This window comes from Mixophyes fleayi, chromosome 5 (assembly GCF_038048845.1).
Source record: "Mixophyes fleayi isolate aMixFle1 chromosome 5, aMixFle1.hap1, whole genome shotgun sequence".
Classification (NCBI taxonomy): Eukaryota; Metazoa; Chordata; class Amphibia; order Anura; family Limnodynastidae; genus Mixophyes; species Mixophyes fleayi.
In genome coordinates, this window is record NC_134406.1 from 175,833,868 (window position 1) to 175,855,134 (window position 21,267).

The 21,267-nt window shown below is 41.9% G+C and overlaps 1 protein-coding gene across 2 annotated transcripts in view; it reads left to right on the plus strand.

The window, feature by feature from the left end:
- LOC142157776 (synaptonemal complex protein 2-like) overlaps positions 1–21,267 on the plus strand; it is a 195,751-nt gene that overhangs the window by 33,906 nt on the left and 140,578 nt on the right. For both annotated transcript variants that reach the window (XM_075211319.1, XM_075211320.1), the window contains exons 8-10: positions 160–205; positions 1,226–1,318; positions 7,725–7,785. In XM_075211319.1, the coding sequence (XP_075067420.1) occupies positions 160–205; positions 1,226–1,318; positions 7,725–7,785 (200 nt within the window). The remainder of the gene's footprint in view (positions 1–159; positions 206–1,225; positions 1,319–7,724; positions 7,786–21,267) is intronic.

A 21,267-nucleotide genomic window follows, 5' to 3' on the forward strand; every position in this document is an offset into this window, starting at 1 on the left:
ATCTGTGTAGATGTAAGGTGGATGGGCCACAAAAGCTTTGCTTTTTAAGACTCCATGTACATTAATCCAATAAGTCAGTAACATTTTGTTAGATGACATATTTTTCAATGTTCAGTCTGACAACCTTTTTTAATAAGTTGTTATATGTCTTTATTTTAGGGTGTACACATTTCCATGCATTAATGTTTTCACTGATGTGAATGAGGTAATATAAATTTAGTAATTTTTGTTTCAAGATGTGACCTAATTGCTCAGTTATTTAATGGTGACTTTCACAGTATAGTGCATATATAAATAATGCAGGAGTGTAAGTACAGAGGTCCCAGAAGTGGCAGCTGCAAATGTGTTCTAGAATGTAGCACACAGAATGTTTGTCTTATTTGTTTGTGTTTTTTGTATAGCACCAAGTCGCAAAGAAACCAGAGTGCATGCTGAGCATAACGCAGTTTAATTCCCATCCCCCTCCTGAAATGTGTTGGATTATGTAATTTTCCCAGATAAAGTATGTGCCATAGGGAGTGCTTTTCAATACAATCCATGTGTAGCTCATGAACTTCATTGCTGTGACCTGGGGCTTTTTTTTTTTTAAAAGTAATTTTTATTGGGGTTTTTTCAAAACAAAACAATGAGATTGAAACATACCAAGAGAATGTATAAACATACTGTATACATATGAAATTCAGTAGAGTTTACACATAATAGAAAGACTTAGATTAATTCTCTAAAATCCGGTATGTTATTTATGGAAAAGAAAAAGAAAAATGTTGTTTGTTTTTATTTTTCACAGGGAGGGGGGAGACGAACAATAGGGGAAGGAAAGGGAGGTTATGGGAATAGGGAGGGGAACAGGAGAATATTCTACTCATTGTATTATGCCTCAGATTGTAGGGTAGAGAGTCATTGACCCGTGTGGCTATATGAAGAACGAATTAAATCAGAATTTTCCAGAACTTATATGCGCAATGATCCTTCTTAAACCTGACAACAGAGATTTGTCAACTGGTTGTCGACCTGGGGCTTTATAGCAATGTTAGAATAAAATTCAACTGAGATATATATATATATATATATATATATATATATATATATATATATATATATATATATATTATTTTCAGATTCAATGTGGATTGTGTACTTAATTGCTACGTGTGTGTGTGTGTGTGTGTGTGGTTTTTTTTTTTTTTTTTTTTTCACTTTTTTTTTTTTTATTTGGCCGTTTTAGTTGACAAAACCTGAGGATGATAAACTTGAACACTTCTGGATTGATTTTAATGTTGCCACTCAGTGTGTTTCCTTCTACATTCAAAATAGAGAGGCAAGTATGGCCATCAATACATTTATATCTTTGATCAGCTTCTATCATTTGTTTTTTACTCAATAAATACATGTAAAATCAAATTGTAATTTGTATTAAAGCTTTAACAAAGCCAAGTGAACTTGATATGGAAAATCTAGTAAATCCAGGTTGTTCCCATGACAGAGAGCTTCCATCACTTTTGGATTGGGTACCTGCTGTACTTGCCCCAAGCCTTGATAGTAGGGACCTTAATTCAGTCAAACAGTTAGCTGCAAAATGGCTTAAGCTACTATCAGGGCCTTCTCTTCCATTGGGCACAATGGGCAGGTGCCCGGGAGCCCTGCGGGCCCATCAGAGGCAGCGCTATAAAAAAATCCTGCAAAAAAAAAAAAAAAGAAGAAAATACTTACCTTGCGGTCAGCTGGCGATCCGGCTCCCTCCCTGGTCTCCTCCTCCGTGCGGCACTCGCAGTGCATGTCAGGCGTGACATCATCACGCCCGCCCGACATCCATTGCGGAGCGCAGCGCGAAGGAGTCCCCAGCGAGAAAACAACTTTAATCAGCAGGCAGCAGCAGTGACTTGGAAGAAGAGTGAGAATAAGGTAAGTTAAGGTTTTTTTTAAAAAAAAAAAATTATTTCAAGGGATGCTGACGGCTGACCAGTGTGTGTGTGTGTGTAAAACAAAGTGATATATATATTATATATATATATATATATATCTTTTTATATATATATATACACACACACACACATATATCTATAATATAAATGTCTAGTGGCGTATGTTAGTCTGTCTGTGTGTGGAAAAAATAAAACCAAGCTGCAGCGCCACCTGCTGGGCGGAATTATACGCTGACCTACTAAATTCTTAGTGTGTGTGGAAAAAAAAATTCAGAAAGGGCTGAAATTTGGTATACTAAGATGTTTTTAATTTGTTAATTGTTAAAAGTGTTTATAAAGGTTTAAAAAAAAAAAAAAATATATATTTCTTGAAGGAGAAGTGACAGTTGGGAGTGGTTGGTGGTTGCCGGGGGTGACTGTGGGGAGTGGTTGGTGGTTGCCGGGGGTGACAGAGTGAGAGGAGTGTGATACTCAGGACCGCTTAGAGAGATCCCTGTGTCTGGATAGACATCTGGATAGATGTGGCGATGGAAATGAAGGATGAGGTGATGGAGAAGAATGATGAGGTGGTGACATGTGGACAAAACCACGTTAAAAAAGGGCGCTTACGTCAGGAAGTAACGCTCTTCCCCTGAGGAGGCCTGGGCTATGGCCGAAATGCATGACATTAAGTAGCTTGATTTGACTAGAATGCATGAGTATCATGCACGGGTTAACGTGTGTGTGTATGTGTGTATGTGTGTATGTGTATATATATATATATAATCTTTTTTTTTTTTTTTTTTTTAACATGTATGTACATATGGGCCCCAGTCCACTGCTTTGCCCAGGGGCCCATAATGTTGTTAAGAGGGCCCTGGCTACTATTGCCCTCTTCACTGTTTTGTAGATTTTCCTTCTCCCTTTTCTGGGTGATGGAAAATGGATTTCTTAAACGGAGTTCTTCAACTTTGTATGTCCACACTTATGGCAAGATCACAGAAGATTTGTGAGTAGATGTAATTGCATCCAACAGCAAGTGAATTTTCATGTTATTTCTAACTTCACCATTGATCTAATAAAGATGGAGCGATAGGAACTGGGTCATCTTCCTCAACACCACTTCCTCACAAATTATGCCCATTACACCTTTTTGTTTGGTATATCTGCAGCGGCAGTGCTTTAGAGATGATGTTGCCCCTACCACAAAGTAACAGCCAAATCTACCCTAAGTGATCCAGATTAAATAAATAAATGGTGATGATGATATCACCATAGTTATAAATGTCAAACCTGTGCAGTGGACCGTCATCTATGCTACACTGTGGAAGCTGCAGCTTTGTTATTGCCAGCAGGGCTGTCACAATTTTAAAAATAAACATCATTGTGATAATAGTAACCGCAAATGAAAAGACATGTGAAACGTGTTTTTGTTTTGAAACCATTTTTATATTTCAAGATAAGCAAATGAGCATTTACCAGCATTTACATTTATAAACTAAAAACAGTAATAACAGATTGACAAGTTTCAATATACTAACAGTCAAATGTTTCTTGAAATATTGTATTGTAAAATATAATAAAATGTAGTTATGAAAAAAAAAACTTAAACAGGGGAGGAAAAATGGGAGAAGGAATGATAGGAGGGAGAATTAAACAAAGAAATGGGAGTGGAGGACAATAAATAAGGTTGGAAAAGGAGGAGGGACAAGGGTGTCAAGTTCTTCTGATTCTGAATCCCAGCGAACCAAGTATAAATGAGAATCAAGCTATCAGTATAACATTTCTTAAATGTTCAGTAGGTTTAAGGTGTAACCATATGCTGTTTAAGGATGGTGTTTAGACTTTAATCTTAAGAAGCTTTCCAAGTCTGAGTTGTAATCAAACCAGGGGTCCCAGATTAGTCAGCAATGTTCTTTAGAACATGTGTAATCTTTTCCATTTCTGATACAAACCAGATTTTATTTTCAACTACATGCCAGGATGACTGCATTTGTTTCCAACATGTATCTGTTAAGCTTATGTAGCCTGGATGATCTGTGTTGCTAGTCCATTGGCTCAGGCTAACCATCATTTGTAATGTGTCCTCAAATAATTGCTTATCTCAGTGGTTCACAAAGTGTGTGCCACGGCACTGTCACAGGGGTGCCGTGTCCAGGGGAAAAAAATGTACCAATCCGGCGGTGCCCCGGACCCAGCATACTCCTCCCTCCACGCATCTCATTAAATGTCTGGCATGACGTCGTCACGTCCGACATACTCAGTGAGCAGCGGCAGGAGAAAGGAGCCAGAAGACATAGAAGAAAGAAGGCTAAGTATGGTAAGTAAAGAAACGGAGGGGGAATGGTGATGGTAAACAGCAATGGAGGGGCAAGAGAATGAAGGAGGGCACAGAGTGATGATTTTTGTACATGTTTTATTTTGTTTGATCTTATTCCTCTTGATGTTAGCTGTAAATTATTCTTTGACAGAAATATAATTGAAAAAAATGTATAAAATTATTCTTCCTTGGATTTATGTGTATTATTTTTGCAAACAGCTTACTAAGTACTTCTGTACCAACCTAAATACTTATGTTATTTTGACCCAATTACTTATAAATTGGGACTGCTTTGTAATTATTTTGGAGAGGGGTGCCTTAAAAAAATTATGGAGCTTAAGCTTGCCGCGAACTGAAAAAGTTTGGGAACAACTGGCTTAACTACTTGTTTATGGTGACACTACAAACAATGTTTTCTACTTTCCTATCCATTTACCTGGCTTTTACTGGTGGTAAAAATGCAAGTAAATTGTAATGTCAGTAGTATAGAAATCAATAGCTTACAAATCTACATTATTAGCTATTTTAATGGTCGAGTATATTTACTAAACTACGGGTTTGAAAAAAAGATATTGCCTATAGCTACCAATCAGATTCTAGCTTTCATTTATTTAGTGCATTCTACAAAAATGACAGCTATAATCTGATTGGTTGCTATTGGCAACATCTCCACTTTTTCAAACCCGCAGTTTACTAAATATACTCCTTAAAGTTGTACATTATTCCAATACTGTGGACTGCTTTAAAGACGTATTTATATCATCCAGTGTCTATGGTGACCAGAATGTTTCAACCATTTTTCTATGATCTTCATGCTTACCTGGAAATACATTTATGAATCTCAATTTAATAATTTTAATACATATACGGCTATAAGTAACTTGCTTTTGGCAATCTCCTACCTGTTCTTGCTTTTTGTCCTGAGCAGCTGTCCGCATATAATACAGGAGACACCTATGAACTTACAGCGAATCAAAGGGACAAGGGACTGAAAGAGACAGGCAGGGTCATGAGCAGGAGTTTGCATTCTTGATTGGCCAGAGATTGTGCTGCCATGGAAACAGGAGTTGGTAGTTTCCATGTGCCTCTGACAAGTGACTTCCCTAGCAGCTGAATGTTGCCTGTATTGCCACATTATTATTATTATTATTATTATTATTATTATTATTATTATTATTATTATTATTATTATTATTATTATTATTATTATTATTTTTTATTTATAGGGCGCCACTAGGTGTCCGTGGCGCCGTACAGGGACAAACAAAATTACAATACAAGGTGAGACAGCACAGTACAGTAAACAATAATCACAGTAACTCAATGAGCTCAACGCTAGGGTAGGGGGAGGGGAGAGTCCGCATACGACGGAGCCCAGAAGGGAGGGCACGGTTGACAGGGAAACTCCCAGAGGGAGAGGAGGGAGCGAGAGGGGATGGGGGGGGGGGGGGAAGAGGGTCCTCGAGGAGGAGGGCTGATAGCTGGAGAGCAGAGTTAAAAGTGGTGGAGACAGGAGGAGAGATGACCCTGCTTAAAGGAGCGTACAATCTAAGGGGCGGGGTAGACAGACAGAGACACGAGGGAGGGAGAGGAGGAGGAACGGAGGATAACTATGAGGGAAGGGGAGTGAGGGGGAAGAGGCAGAAGGAAAGGTAGGAAGTTAAGTGGGAGACTGAAAGGCTTTAAGAAAATGGTGGGTTTTTAAAGCCCGTTTGAAACTGGACAGATTAGGGCAAGTTCTGATGGAGGGAGGGAGCTTGTTCCAGTGGAGGGGGGCAGCGCGGGCGAAGTCTTGGATACGCACATGGGAGGAGGTGATAAGGGGGGAAGAGAGGCGACGGTCATTGGCAGATCGGAGGAGACGGGATGGAGCATGAATAGAGAGGAGGGTGGAGGAGATGTAGGGTGCAGTGGAGTTGGCGAAGACCTTGTATGTAAGAGTGAGGAGCTTGAAGAGGATTCTGTAGGGGAAGGGGAGCCAGTGAAGGGATTGGTAGAGGGGGAGACAGACGAGGAGCGGCGAGAAAGGAAGATGAGCCTAGCGGCTGCGTTAAGTACAGAACGATGGGGAGCGAGATGAGATTGGGGAAGGCCAGTGAGGAGGAGGTTACAATAGTCCAAGCGTGAGATAATCAGAGAGTGAATAAGACATTTGGTGGCATCTTGGGAGAGGAAGGGCCGGATGCGAGCGATGTTACGCAGCTGGAAGGGGCAGGATTTAGCGAGAGAGAGAATGTGGGGGCCAAAGGAGAGAGAGGAGTCGAGGATGACACCGAGGCAGCGGCACATGTATGGCCTCCCCTTCTCCCCCAAGCAAGTTATGAAGAAATGGAAACCTGTGAACCGCAAAAATTTTGATATTTTATATGTATGTATATATATATATATATATATATATATATATATATATATATATATATATATATATATATATATATATATATATTACACACACACTTTCTTGTTCTCCACCTATCTGAGGTGTATTTATCCCCTTTAATGCTGCTAGAAGTACCTCCAAATATGTCCGCTATGGAGAGAAACGGCTCTGTACATACCAACATTAATTATCAACACTAAGGAACAAGTCAACACAGGAATTTTGATGAGTTAAATGGTATTGAAACTGGTATGCACTGACCAACTGATCTCAACAGGTGAGTGCTCCCTGTTTTGAGGTGCATTTTAGCTGCATTTTGGTGTGGATGGACACCCTTAAGATCGATGGAACACTGATGCAAAAAAAAAAAAAAAATGCCTATAATGTTTGTAAAATTAAAATTCTTGGTATTTTGATTTATACTTGTCATATATTCATTTTTATTTTTTTTAACCTTTTTTATGACGCCTAATGTGTAAATAAGAACTAGCTTTAATGCTACTATACTATTTATCAACACATAAAATATTGATCATTAAGAGACCATCAACACAAAAGCATTTAATTTATCCAATTAAAGAAAATCATGGCATTTTTTTAAAAAATAAATGTTAAATCAAGTAGGAAACTTTTACAGTTTTTTTGGTAATTGAAGATAGTTTACACACTGCAATAAATATGTGAGTACAATGCATTTCTATTTCTACACATAGTCCTAAGGAGCATATCCAGAGCATGCCTTCTTCATTCCAGACTTTGGTAACTGTCCCCACTTTAACCCATAGCATTCCCAGACTAATTTGCAAATAGTTGTTCAAAGGATGAAAACATCACAAACACCATATGCTTTATTAATGAGTGGGCATCGTTACTGTGGCTTTTGTGTGTTTTTAATGCTCTTATTGTTGGACAAATTGCCTATAAATTGTCTTTCCAGGAAAATGTACATCTGAAAAGTGCAAAAGGAAATGATTGGAAACCAATTGTTAGCCTGTACCTCCACCTGAAAAGATTTGTTAATAAAGTCCTTTTGCATGGAAAAAAGGGATTGTCCTTGAACGTGGTATTCAGTCTCAACAGTTCTGTACTCTGATGATTAACTTGCGATGTTGTCTCCTTTTAGGGTTGCCTTTGGGATTCTGTTAGGCTACACAAGGAAAATCTCAGCGGTTACAGCTTGGAAGGTACTTACTATTACTGAATGAACTCCATTTCTGTTTTCATTAAAATGTCACCTAACTTTATAGTTGAATACGTGCGTGGGCAACTAAAAAGACATTACTGATTGTATATAAACCGAATTTCCCTTTACTGCCACTGGGGGACACTAAAACATTAGGGTATAGTAGGTGGACTAGGTGTATGCACTTTGAGTTAACCTCTTTGAACATAGACTCCTCCCCTATTATGCCTCTCCCATCTGGGATCTCGGACCGCTTTGGTTAAAGTGCTCAATAGTCAGAGCATTTTATTTTTGGCTGCTGGCTGTTTCTCTCTTTTACTTTTTTTTTCTTTTTTTTTTTTTCTTTTCTTCATTTTTACAGCATCACAGGAACATTTTGTTAATTTGCCTAGGACTGAATAGCCTGCAGGCTGCCTTCACTCAGAGTCCCTGTATGGAGTGTGCATCCTCTGGGCTTCCCTCACCTTTTAATGCTCTGGCAACCGTCTGGTAATAGCTGTTGCACATACACATACAGCGCGGCTCTGTGAGAGTGAAGCTGTCAGCTGCACGGCTTGCCGACATCCCTCTAGCAACAGAGAGATGGGAAATTTTCGGCAGGGGTATAGGCCGCGCGACATGACTCCTCTATGGAGTACATGTCCCTAACTGTCCTGGAGCAGAGGAGAGCTCACCAGAGGTAAGCACTGACAGCTACAACCGTAAGAATCCTCATTTTTCTAACCCGAGCACTGGGACAGGAAATATGAAGAAAGGAAAGTTGTTCCTTCATTGAGGCAGCCTTTACTGGGAGAATATAGTTGAGGGGAGGGGCTTACTCTTCATGGGGTGTTGGCGCGCCCTCTCTAAGAAAGGCTCCCATCCAGTAGCAGTTCAGAATACATCTAACTGAAATTTTCACCTACTGTGCTCTCCCTGTTTGTGTTTCTAGTACAATCTAACAAACAGGGAAGTTATTTTTTGTGTCTGAGAGGACGGTTACTGGTGGTGTGAGGCATGCCTCCACTGCACACTATGTGGATAGCTTGCCCCTGGGTGTTTGGCAGTTTTTAGGACCTGCGGTTACTGATTTTTCTATCTTCCTCTTTTTTTCCCTCTTACAATTGGAAGAATCTATTTGCCCAAGACAAATTTCCCATTGCCCACCTATATAGAACCAGCGGATGCTGGCTCGAAGCAAATTCTGGGGGTTTACTGGCTCCTGACAACAAAGGAGTTTTGTACTGTTGCTACAGAAAACAAGAGCTTGCTATGACTGAGAGGGCCTAGATTTTGGACCTTCCGTGTCTTCGAGAGGATGAGAGCTACTTACACTGGCTGTGGTTGTTGGACTCATTGTTCGCTGAAATGGTGAGCCAAGGGAGTACCTTGCCTCCCTGGATGTGGAAGGAGTTATCTCCATATCCCTATGGTGGAGGGGTATCCGTTTTGCACTTTGTGAATGACAAGTGCCTTACACTCTCAGCACTTACCATATAGATATGTGTCGTGATGTTTGGGAAGATTTGATGTCCAGCCCCTGCCGCCCTCTGCTTTTCAACAGTGATTCTGGGGAGATAGGCTGGAATCAAGGAAGACAGAGAATCCAGCATAACAGCTGAGGGGTCCCATGATTGTTTTTTCCCGAAGGGCTTCATCCTTTTGTTCTGAATATTGCACAGTCTATGATGGCCAGATGGGCAGTGGCTCCTCTCTGGTGTGGGTTGTTCATGGCCAAGCAGGTGTTTCATATTTTCAAGTCCTGGGTGGTATAAAAAGTTTCAGGTGGTGATATTAGCCACATTCTTCCCAGTACTGAAGTTCTGGGAGATGTATGAGAAGCAGTTTTCCACCCTTGGCTTTGTTTCTGCTCTTCTGGTTCCTCAGTGCTGCTCAAGGTTTACAGACTTCTGGACGGTGCATGAGGATGCCTTGATGATCCCTTGAGTTTTGCAAAGGGTTTGTGTTCTTGGTGATTCTCATGATACTTGTGGGGTTGCCAATGCTACTACTATTGCAAGTGGCAGGCTTCTATGGGTTGTTTTTTTTTTTTTTCTTTTTGACTACCCCTGCCATGGTTCCCTGACATCTTGTAGTTGGCCATCGGTCCGCCTTGTGGTTACCTCCTTGCCTTGGAACCACTTGTTAGCCATCTGCTTTGGCGATGGGACTCCTAATTCCTTGATTCTATGGCACAGGGGTTTTGAGCTTCTCTGTTGTGAATATGGTGTGGTCCTTTTTCTCTCCAATATTAAAATGTATGTGCGGATTCCCTTCCTTAGAGATTTTTCGTTTTTAATCTCCCGCTTATCCTTTTCTTTTGATATGGTATGCACAAGTGTGGGTGGTCGGCACCTGCACACCCTCTTCTGGTTAGATACCTTCCTGGTTGTTCTGCTTCTCTTGTGGAGCAAGACTGGTACCATTTGACTTTCTTTTTACCCAGGGCAGTTGATGCTTCCTAGGTGGCGTGTGTTGTTGCTTCATCCAACTCACTTGTTGCGAGTCGCTGCGTGTTCATCTGAGAAATTGTGGACAAAGTTTTGCAAGTTTCAATGCTTTGCATGTCTGGTTGCTAGTTTTGGCTGAAAGTTGTTGTATGCAGCTGTTCCAAATCAATCCCTCCATTAGGAGGTGCTTTGATTTGTCCCCAATGTTTTCTAGTGTCCCCTGGCAGGAAAGCAAAGAGGATTCTTTTTCACTTGCCATAAAATCCGTTTCTCTGACTCCGTTGGGGTACACTGCGCACCCTCGCCTTGCTCCGACTGTTGATGTTTTGCAGTTGCATTTTCTCTTTCATCCATCTGGGGGACACTGCTTAACCATGGGGTTGAGTAGGTAGGGAGGAGTCTTGGCACCTAAATAGTTAACTTCTGAGCTGCCGACAGGCTCCTCCCCCTGCCAACGCCCTCCTGTATTCAGTTTAATGTAGGTGGCCAAGGAGTTGGGCTGAAGATTAAAGAGTTGCAGGACAGTGAATTAAAAATTCACTGTCGGGCTTTTATTTTATATTAAAATGATTTTTTACTTAATAGTACAGACGGGTGTGCTCTGTAATACAGAGCACACTCGTGTTGAGAAGCAGCTGCCAGCAGGGAGCAGAACGGCTCCTGCTGACAGCTTCAAAGAAACTGTGAGGGCTTCTCACGGAGTGACAGGCGGTCTGTGCAGACTCCTGTCACGCTGCACAGGATACTCGCACTGCCGCTGGCAGAGAGTGCCGATAGTCCTGTAAGTACCCTGGGGCAATGTTCGGAGGCACTGAGACAAGTGCAACGTACCAAGTTCCCCTCCTTAGCAGGAGGAGCGGGAACTGTGGAATGGCCATGCAGTGTGAGCGCTGCATGAAGGGCACTAAATGGCAGATATAAAAGGCGACACTACTTGCAGAAGAAGTAGAGATCGCCAACATTCTGCTAGAGAAAAGCAAAGGGGGAGTTAGATATGGAACCCCCCCTGCTGATGGATTAGTCGGAAGGTCCCTCTGGCACCAAAATGAGTTGAGGGGAAAAGGAGACAGCAGCCATTCTGGAAAGTCTGCAGCTGCTGACAAGCTTCTCTCTGCTAAGTATATTTTATACTATCTATATGTAGATGGGGAACTATATATTCTGGGCACATTTGGGGGAAGAGTGTAATATTTATAAGAGATTATTGCTCTCTCATTGACAGAAATACTATCTTTTGACTTGTTCATAAATTAGTTAGTATTTTATGTGTAAAGATCTTGTGTGTATGTGCCTATACTTCTTGCTGTGTGGTAGCTTTTTTTTTCTTCTTAAAATGTCTGAGAAAAGTAAAGCGACACGTGCAAAGTATTTTGCCTGTTCCAAATGTAATGCTAAATTAGCTGGTGAACATCAGGACCCAGGGGTGCTTTGTGCTGACTGCGCTTCGGCGTCAGTTGTGGTGCAGCTCCATTCAGGTTGCAGATCCTCCTGAGTGGGTGGCTGTTTTGACCATGGTTAAGCTATTGTCTAAGCCAACTGAAATTCCAGCTGTAGCTGCGGTGTTACCTTCTACCTCTGGAACGGTAGCCTCTGTTAGTTCAGACCTGTCTACGAAGATAAGTCCTTTACCCTCGGTAGTAGCACAATTTCCTTTCCTGGTGTCTCTGGTATCTTCCCCTGTGAGGGAGCCTGGATGGTCTGCAGTGGTAAAAGGTTTGGATCGGTTAAACCATTTGCTGGAGAACCCTAGACATTTACCTAAAAATAAGCGACCTAGATCAGAAATCCGCTGTTTCTATTGTCTGACTCAGGGGGATCCTCTTCGGAAGAAGGTGAATTGTTAGAGGACTCTGATCCCTCAATAGTAGAATTGGAGGAGAGTTCTAGGTATTAAGGTATGGACAATCTGGTTAGAACAGTATATCAGACTTTGGGATTTGTAGATGTGGAAGAGACTAGGTCTCTAGACTGGTCGTTTTTTGTTTTTTTTTGTTTTTTGTTTTTTGTTTTTTTAAAAAGGTTTCAAGACAGGTGATTAGTTTCTCTCCCTCTGCAGAGTTGAGATTGCAGAGGTTTCTTGGAAACAGCCAGACAAGAGGTTTACTATGCCTAGAAAGTATGGGTCATTATATCCTTTGCAAGAGGAGGATATGGCCCGCTGGGAACAGGTAGCAAAGGTAGATAATTCTGTGGCGAGGTTAGTCTGCCAGACTACGCTGCCGGTACCAGGAGCAGCTTCTTTACAGGATCTGACTGATCGTAAATTGGAAACTTGTTTGAAGTCTGTCTTTACAGCTGCTGGTACAAACTTTAGACCAGCATTTTGAACGGCTTGGGTTGCCAGGGCGATGGAAGCATGGGCTGGGCAGTTAGCTCCGAATCCTGCAAAGCAGATGCCGTTTCCTTTGGGCTATGCACCTGAAGGAAGCAGCAGGTTACGTGTATGAAGCGGCCCAGAATTCAGCATCCATATCTTCTATTTCGGCTACAGCTGTAGCAGCCAGAAGAACTTTATGGTTGAGGTCTTGGGATGCGGATGTGGAATCTAAGATCGTTCGAATCCCTTCCTTATGCTAGTGGAGTGTGATTTGGTCCAGAATTGGACTCCTGGATTTCGCAGGCAATAAGGGAAAGAGTATCTTTTTGCCTGTCCAATACTCCATGATCTAGGACTCCGAGGTTTAGTTCCTTCAGACAGCCCTTTCGAGAGGGTGTGTCTGGCAGAGGTCAGACAGTTAGGTCAAGATCTACTGGAGGTAGTAGACAATCTCTTCAGGGGAGATCATCTTCTTGCTCCTCTTCTGGACGTCCCTCTTCCAAGCTTCCGGATAAACTGGCAGCATGACGCCCACCCTCCTCTGTTAACTGCAGGGGGGTGGGAGGACGTCTGCTACTGTTCAGAGACCAGTGGGCAGAGTCATATGGGACAGATGGATTTGGGGAATCGTGACGAGGATATAGGATTTGGTGGGGCCAGCTCCTCACAGGTTTTTCTGTAACCAGTTTGCCCCGGCATCCACTCAAAAGACATGCAATGCTCCATTGTGTCGATTTACTCCTTTTGCAGGGAGTTATTGTGGAGATTCTGGAGGATCAAAGGTGGCAGGGGTTTTACTCCAACCTCTTTTTGGTCCAAAAGCCGGCTCGTTCAGGCCAGTATTGAACCTCAAGCAGCTAAATCTTCACCTGCGGGTAGTGTAATTTCGGATGGAATCTCTGAGGTTGGTCATCAGTTTGTGGCGTCGATGTACATCAAGGACGTATACCTCTGTTCCAATCTGGAAGGGGGATCAGCCTTTTCACAGATTCACGGTGGGATCGGCTCACTAATCCGTTCAGGGCTCTTCCATTCGGGCTAGCAACAGCCCAAGGGTGTTTACAAAGATAATGGCGGCTTTTCTTCATACCAGAGGGGTGCAAATAGTGCCCTATCTCAACGATTTGCTAAGCAAACCTGCATCCGAACAGTTGTTGCAGCAACATCTTCGGTTTACCATTCAGGTTCTGGAGAGACATGGTTGGCTCCTGAACAGGCCGAAGCCACAGTTGATACCCTGTCAAAGAATGTCATTCCTGGGACTAATGGACACGGCATGTCAGAAATTTTCTTTCAGAGGACTAGATAAGGTCCCTGCAAAAGTTGACGAACAGGGGGTTCTGTCCTGCAAGAGACCATCGGTTCTCCTATGCATGAAACTGTTAGGTAAGATGGTGGCATCTTTCGAGACTCCCTTACGGCAGGATTCACTCACTTTGTTTTCAATGGGCCATGTTGAAGAAATGGACATGGCCCCATCTGAAGTTAGATTGTCAGTTGGTGGTGTTATCCCCAGAGAGGAGACAGTCTCTCAGATGGTGGCTTGTGAGAGACATTCTGATGGAAGGCAGGTCTTTTGCTCCTTGGTCTTGGATCTTGGTATCCATAGACGCCAGTCTCAGAGGTTGCGGGGGCAGTGGCTCTTCACCTGAAACTACAGGGACTTTGGCCAGTACAGGAGTCTGTTCTTCCCATAAATGTTCTAGAACTGATGGCCATGTTGAAGGCATTGCAGGGAGCACAGAGTCTTCTGCAGGGAATGCCGATTCGTGTTCAGTCCGACAATGTCACGGTAGTGTCGTACATAAACAGGTAAGGAGGCACCAGGAGTGCAGGAGCAATGGAAGAGACGTTTCAGATTTTAGCTTGGGCGTTATCAGCAGTCTGTATTCCAGTAATTCAGAATTGGCAAGCGGACTATCTAAGCCGACACGAAGTTCTGCCTGGAGAATGGGCTCTTCATCCGGAAGTTTTTCAGTTGGAAGTGGGGACTTCCGGATCGAGATCTGATGGCGTCACATCTCAACAGGAAGGTTACAAAGTTTTGGGCAAGAGATCCGGTGGCAGTGTATGTGTTGACAGTGCCATGGGACTTCAGGTTAGGTTACCTGTTTCCTCCCATATCAATGATTCCCAGGATCCTTCGAGGAGTTAAGCATGGAGGTCGGCCAGTCATTCTGGTGGCTCCAGCTTGGCCACGAAGAGTCTGGTTTCCAGAAATTCTTAGTGGCAGTAGGTCCGGGTCTTCGGTTACATCTTCGGAAAGATCTGCTAATTCAAGGACCATTCTTGCATCAGGATATAGCCCGGCTGAATTTAATGGCGTTGCTTTTGAGGCCAGTTTGTGGAAATCCAGAGGGTTTTCTTCGAGGGTAATTGATACTCATTAAAGCTAGGAAGCCATTTTCGGCTCAGATTTACCACTGGCGTGTATATATAAAATGGTGTAGGAATAGGGACTGCAGTTCAGAGTCGTTCCATCTTGCTTGGTTCCTTGCGTTTCTACAAGATGGCTTGTATGGAGGTCTTAGATTAGGATCTTTAAAGGTTCAGGTGTCGGCACTTTGTGTATTTTCAGACGTTTGGCTGAGATTCCGGATGTTAAGACTGTTACAGGGAGTTCTTTATATCCAACCTTCCTATGTTCCACCCACGGCTCCTTAGATCTTAATTTGGTCCTTAATATGCTGCAGGAGCCTCCGTTTGAACCGTCGGCAGAGTTACGGTTCCTAACTTGGAAGGTGGTTTTTCTTCTTGCTATTGCCTCGGCTCGGAGGGTGTCTTACCTGGGGGCTGTCTTGTCGTGAACCTTATCTGGTTTTTCATGATAGAGCGGTTTCTAAGAACAATTCCATCATTTCTTCCTAAGGTGGTGTCTGGTTTCCATGTAAACCAGGTGATAGTAGTTCATGTGTTCAGAGAGTCCTCGGATCTGGAACAGGGAACATGAGATTTTTGGATGTGGTTAGGGCTCTACGAATTTATGTCAAGAGAACTGCAAAGATTCGCAGGACAGATTCTTTATTTATCTTTTCTCTAGACGTGTTTGGCCAGCGTGTAAGCATTCTATTGCTAGGTGGCTTACCCTGACTATTAAGCAGGCTTATGTCAGTGCTAGACGTCCTGTGCCAGAGCATATTGTTGCCCATTGTACACGTTCTGTTGGGGCGTCTTGGGCCCCACGAAATGGGACCTCAGTGGATCAGTTATGCAGAGCAGCCACCTGGTCCTCGGTCCATACTTTTACGAAATTTTACCAATTCAATGTCTTTGCGTCTTCGGATGCCTCATTTGGCCGTAGTGTTCTACGTGCTGGGCAATCAGCAGGTCCCCATGGTTAAGCAGTGTCCCCCAGCTGGATGAAAGAGAGAGGAGGATTTATACTTGCGATAAATCAGTTTCTCTGATTCCATCTGGGGGACACTGCGATCCCTCCCTTCTGCTTTCTTCTGTGTGTTCTTTGTTGATTGACCTATCTTCGTGGGGATTTAAAATCAAACTGAATACAAGAGGGGATTGGCAGGGGGAGGGGCCTGTCGGCAGCTCAGAAGTTAACTATTTAGGTGCCAAAATGCCTCCCTATCTACTCAACCCCATGGTTCATCGTCATCTATTTATTTATATAGCACTACTAATTCAGCAGCGCTGTACAGAGAACTCATTCATATCAGTCCCTGCCCCATTGGAGCTTACAATCTAAATCCCCTAACATACACACACAGACCGAGAGACTCTAACAGCAATTTTAATAGCAGTCAATTAACCTACCAGTATGGTTAAGCATTGTCCCCCAGATGGAATCAGAGAAACCGATTTTATCGTAAGTATCTTTTCTTGTTATCCCTCTCTTCTGAGCTTGGTTATATAAAAACAGATTTAGATCCCAGATGGGAGGTGCATAGTAAGGGAGTAGTCTATGTTCAAAGAGGTTAGGCGTTTGGCACGTTAAATTGGTCTGCCTACGATACCAAAATGGAGTCGGAGAAATGGATTTTGCGGTGAGCGAAAAACCCCTTTTATTACAGCATGTACTGTAAATAAGAAAACGGAACAGCACTATGGTATTGGTAAAATGAGTTTTTATAGTAATAAATTATATTGTCAGAATCTGATGAAAGTTTGCACAATCTATCCAAGAAAAACCTACTGTGTATTAATAAAATAAAAATATCCCTCGGCTGAAGCAAAAAATTCAAATGGGCAAATAGGCCCCCTTTTTTTTTTTTTCTCTTCTTTCAAATTGGTAACATACATCACCACAGATAGTATCACATAAATAGCAAAAGTTCAGGGATGTTACAAGTTTAAAATATAGGAATCAGCATAAATGAACCAGGCACTCTAGGATCTAAAGCCCTATATCTATATATGAACTTTAAAGGCTTTTTGCCTTTTGAGCCGAGGTTCACCAATAATTGTAGTGGAACTTTTTAAGCTGAACAAATAACCATCCCTCTTGTGCAATAAGCGATCCATGCTCCATAAAGACTGGTAAATGTCTCGCTACTCCCAAGATTTTCAGAAGGGCTCACCAGTCCTCAGACGACAGAAGCCTTGCTGTTTTCTTTAAACAGATTTCTTGGGTGTGGATCCAATGCTCAAAAACATAAATGAAGGATTCTCAATATGCCATGGCTCTGCAATAGAGCTTAGTGTGTTTCTCTGCAAGCTGCTGTTTTGTCAGAACTATAAATCCGTAACCAGAAAAGTGTTTAAAACCTAGCAAACTGTTTTCTTTTCTGATTTTATACTTCTAATAAAAATCTTAGATAAAATATATAATAAACATTGACTAATACTGTGTCAATTTATGTAAAACTTGCTATATATGTAATGTATATTCAAAGTTCTTTAAAGCGATCGTGACTACTTGTGTTTAACAGTTTGTTCCCATCCTATGTGCAAATGTTCATATCTAGTAGTCCTAACTGTGTTTCAGTATAATACATGAAAGTAATAAATATAATTTATACACAAATAATTAACTGCCACAGCGGCTCATAAGTCCATTTTTTGAAGACCGCAGTAAGTAAGAAGGGATGAGTTTTCCCGGCACTTTAAGATGTGAAAGAACTTATCCATAAGGAATAAGAGCAGATGGAGAAGCGCCAGTCTTAACTCTGAGATTGTAATGAATGTATCTGTACAGTGTTAAAGAGACGCCAAAATGGATCTTTGTTCTAAAAGTAGATGCACTTTTAGTTAGTATGTCGGCCAAAACTATTATCCCAATTGCAGGTGGTGGTCCCTTGAGGGATCCCATGGATAGAAAAATGAAATTGTTTTGAAGAAACTTAATATTTCATCTGGAAATACATTGAGGTCTGGCATAGCCATGGTCTCAGTGGCCAGGACACTGAGATGGTTGGGAGAGCTTTAAAGGCATTGTTTTGACTTTAAAGGCAAAATAATGCCTTTAAAGGCAATGCTGCTTTAAATGTTCACTGCAAACTCGCCGAATAGCTGTTGCTTGAATAAAATTGGGGGTTAATACATTTACCCCCTGGACTGTTCTTGCACGTTATATACTACCATTTCATATATATATATTTTTTTTTTTCCTGCCTGTAGTTGCAGTTATATGTAACTCCAGTGCAGGAGGGTTCAAAGGGTACACGGTCTCCTCACAGTAGCTCAGGCTGCTACTCATCCAAAATCTCTGGAAGGAACTGTTGAAGTGGGGATAAAAATAGTCATAAGTGGCCAACATGTCCATTACATACACATCAGCCATCCCACATATCGGACCTTTCCACATGCCATCAAATCTACCCACAGGCCCCAGAAATGTCTGTCTGATATTCCCTGACCTCTCCACATGCCCCTAATATGCCATCAGACTTTCACACATGTCTTACATGCCAATCACACACATTCCAACAGATTTCCTTGCATGTCAATTGGCCTCTTACATGCCCCTTACTTACCTGTCACACCTCCCACAGCGAAGCTGGAGCCCACGAATAGGAAGGAGGGAGAGGACATTACACACTCTGCTCCTCCTTCCCTGATTGTATTTCCTGGCATAACATGACCTCTCCATCATGCCGAGGAGGTCACATGACTGCTGCTCTTGATCAGACGAGTTGTCAGATGTTTTCCAGTTCGTGGCTGTCGGCACCGGGAGCTATGTGCTTAGATTATATCCTGGCCAGCAGCCACAATTCTAAGCTCAAAGAACTGAGGCTTGGCAAATGCTGAACTAGAGCTTGCAGAAAAATACGCTAAGCTCCTTTTGCAGAACTGTAATTACAATATTGGAAATCCAATATATGTGCTTTTCAATGTTTGAGCCATACCTAAGGAGAATATTTGTGTTCAGAGACTGAAAACAACAAGGATTCTGTCATGAGTGGTGGTGGTGAGCCCTTTCTGAAATTCTTGAGGTGAACCATGGACAGATGAACACTGGCTTTGCTTTTGGACCCTGGTAAGATTCCAATGCCTCCCCCCACTTTACTTTTGCTTGTAGTATTCACTAAGAGTTTACAGTCCAGAGCTCATTATAGGTGGTAACCTTAACTTTGTGCTTGATACTACTATTGACAGGTGCTAATGTCTCATCTCAAACTACATTATCTTTGATATATAGTGCTTAAAACATCCTTTCACAATGGACTACACCAGACATTCTTTAACATAGACATGCTCTTTGTCACTGCCTCCCTAACGCAACTAGCCTCCATTATTTCATTTGCACCTCCCTTTCCTTAGATAATGAAGCCATCGCATTTGGCTTCTAGATTATACTCTATTCTCATTCCAAAAGATCTTACCATTATTGAGTATTTTGACCTCAACTCCTCTTGCAATGTTTTGCCTAGGAGGTCAATAAGGCAACCATATCAAGAAAATTAATAAGCATCAATACAACAGTAGCCTGATTGCATCTGAGATTGCTACTTTTGAAGCCTGCTTAACTTTTCTGATGTGACAAAGGGGCCCCTTCCTCTGATCTCACACATATGTAAAAAACAAAGTCAATTGAATGTTTTGCTCTCTAGAAGACCTTCTTCCGCTTTGAAAAAGTTGCAGTTTATTGACCAACATTGTATTGGTTTTGTCAGTCTTATCATGCAGCAAAAAAGAGCTTGTGGCCTGATTGGGAGGTAAAATAAAGCTTGCTTATCTATGATTTCGCAGACTTAAGCTGGGTAAACACTGAAGAATTTTTCCGACCGAGGTGTTACCTCAAACGATTATACCTACTACTAAAGGTCCGATCAGTCTGGCGATTCATGCGTACACACTGACACGATTTACCTTTAGATCTGTGCTCTTCATCTGGTCCTTTATCTGGTCCTCTAGTCCGGAGAATGACCGCACAATATTCATTCATTCATTCACTGTTACATTATCACACTAATTAAAACCACCTTGTTAGAGCTATCCACATCTGCTAACGAAATTCGTTAGCACATCTGTGACTCTGAAACTAAATATTCTGTCTCAGAACGAACAAATGAATTATTCCTTCTACAGCACACTCTACATTTATTCACTCTGACATTCAGTGCTAACATCGGCTAAAAAGAGCCCGACTCTGTAAACTCTATGGAGATCGTCAGCATGAGTGCATACACACTACATGATCGAAAAATACTAAACGCTACAACCAACCAAATGCAATGATGATCGGCACTTTGGGACGACTTTACATCATCGTGTCACTATACACACTCGCACGATATCTGTCCAAATGTACATATCCTTACACAATCTGACCTTCCTTTCAATTTTTTTCCCGAAAACCAAATAGAGCTAATTGATTATCACGTAAAACCTTACCCAGATTGTCCCTAAATTGTTTTTAAATGACTATCACTCGACAAAACCCTGTGAGCAATCAAGTCATTGAAAGCATCTTCTTTTCCTGGCTCATTTGGCCTTACTGCTGATTACAAAAAATTTTAGAACGTGAAATTAATACCGTCCTGGAGGGGACAGCCTTCGTTCCAGCAGCCACCTGTGCTAATATTGTCATCATGCCAAATTCTGGGAGAGATCTTGTTTACTGCACTTATTACAGGCCATTGGCTAAAAACTTTGCAAAAATGTTTAGGTCTACATTTAGCAAACTGTTAAATGTCCTTCGCTCATCCTTAATCCACTTGATCAAAAAAAGTGGGTACATTTAGAAAATTCCAAATAGCCCCAACGTTAAATCAATACCACCCACGATTAATTAATTCTTCCTCCAGCTCCAACATTTAAAATAATAGTATTCCTATTTAATAAGTAATCCTATTTTGCTCCCTATAAACAGCCCCAGCAATAAATGGTATTTAAATTTCATAAATATACCTATTTCCCCCAACCATCACTGCCATTAAATAATTCATACTCACATTTAATATAGACCTCACGCTCCTCAAACTCACCCCCACATTCAATAGCCAACAATCCACCCCATCTTAAATTAATAGTCCCCACTATTACATTGCCCCAACGTCACCCCACAAACAAAATAGCACCCATTAATTAGCCACCACCTACCACACACACACTGCTGTGCCCCTTCATCATCACCACTCTGCCCTCTTATGATCACACTGCGCCCTCCATGCTGCTTTTCTTCCCTTCACCTGTCCCCACCCTTCATCATCCCGTGCCCTGCTGCTTTTGATTCTCTTTACACTGTCATGCTGCTTTAGAACAAAACTTGTCCTGGCCTTCAAGGGATCTTATTTGTTTGCTGGTTCTGTTTCATGAAGTACCAGCACATCTTGTTCCTCCT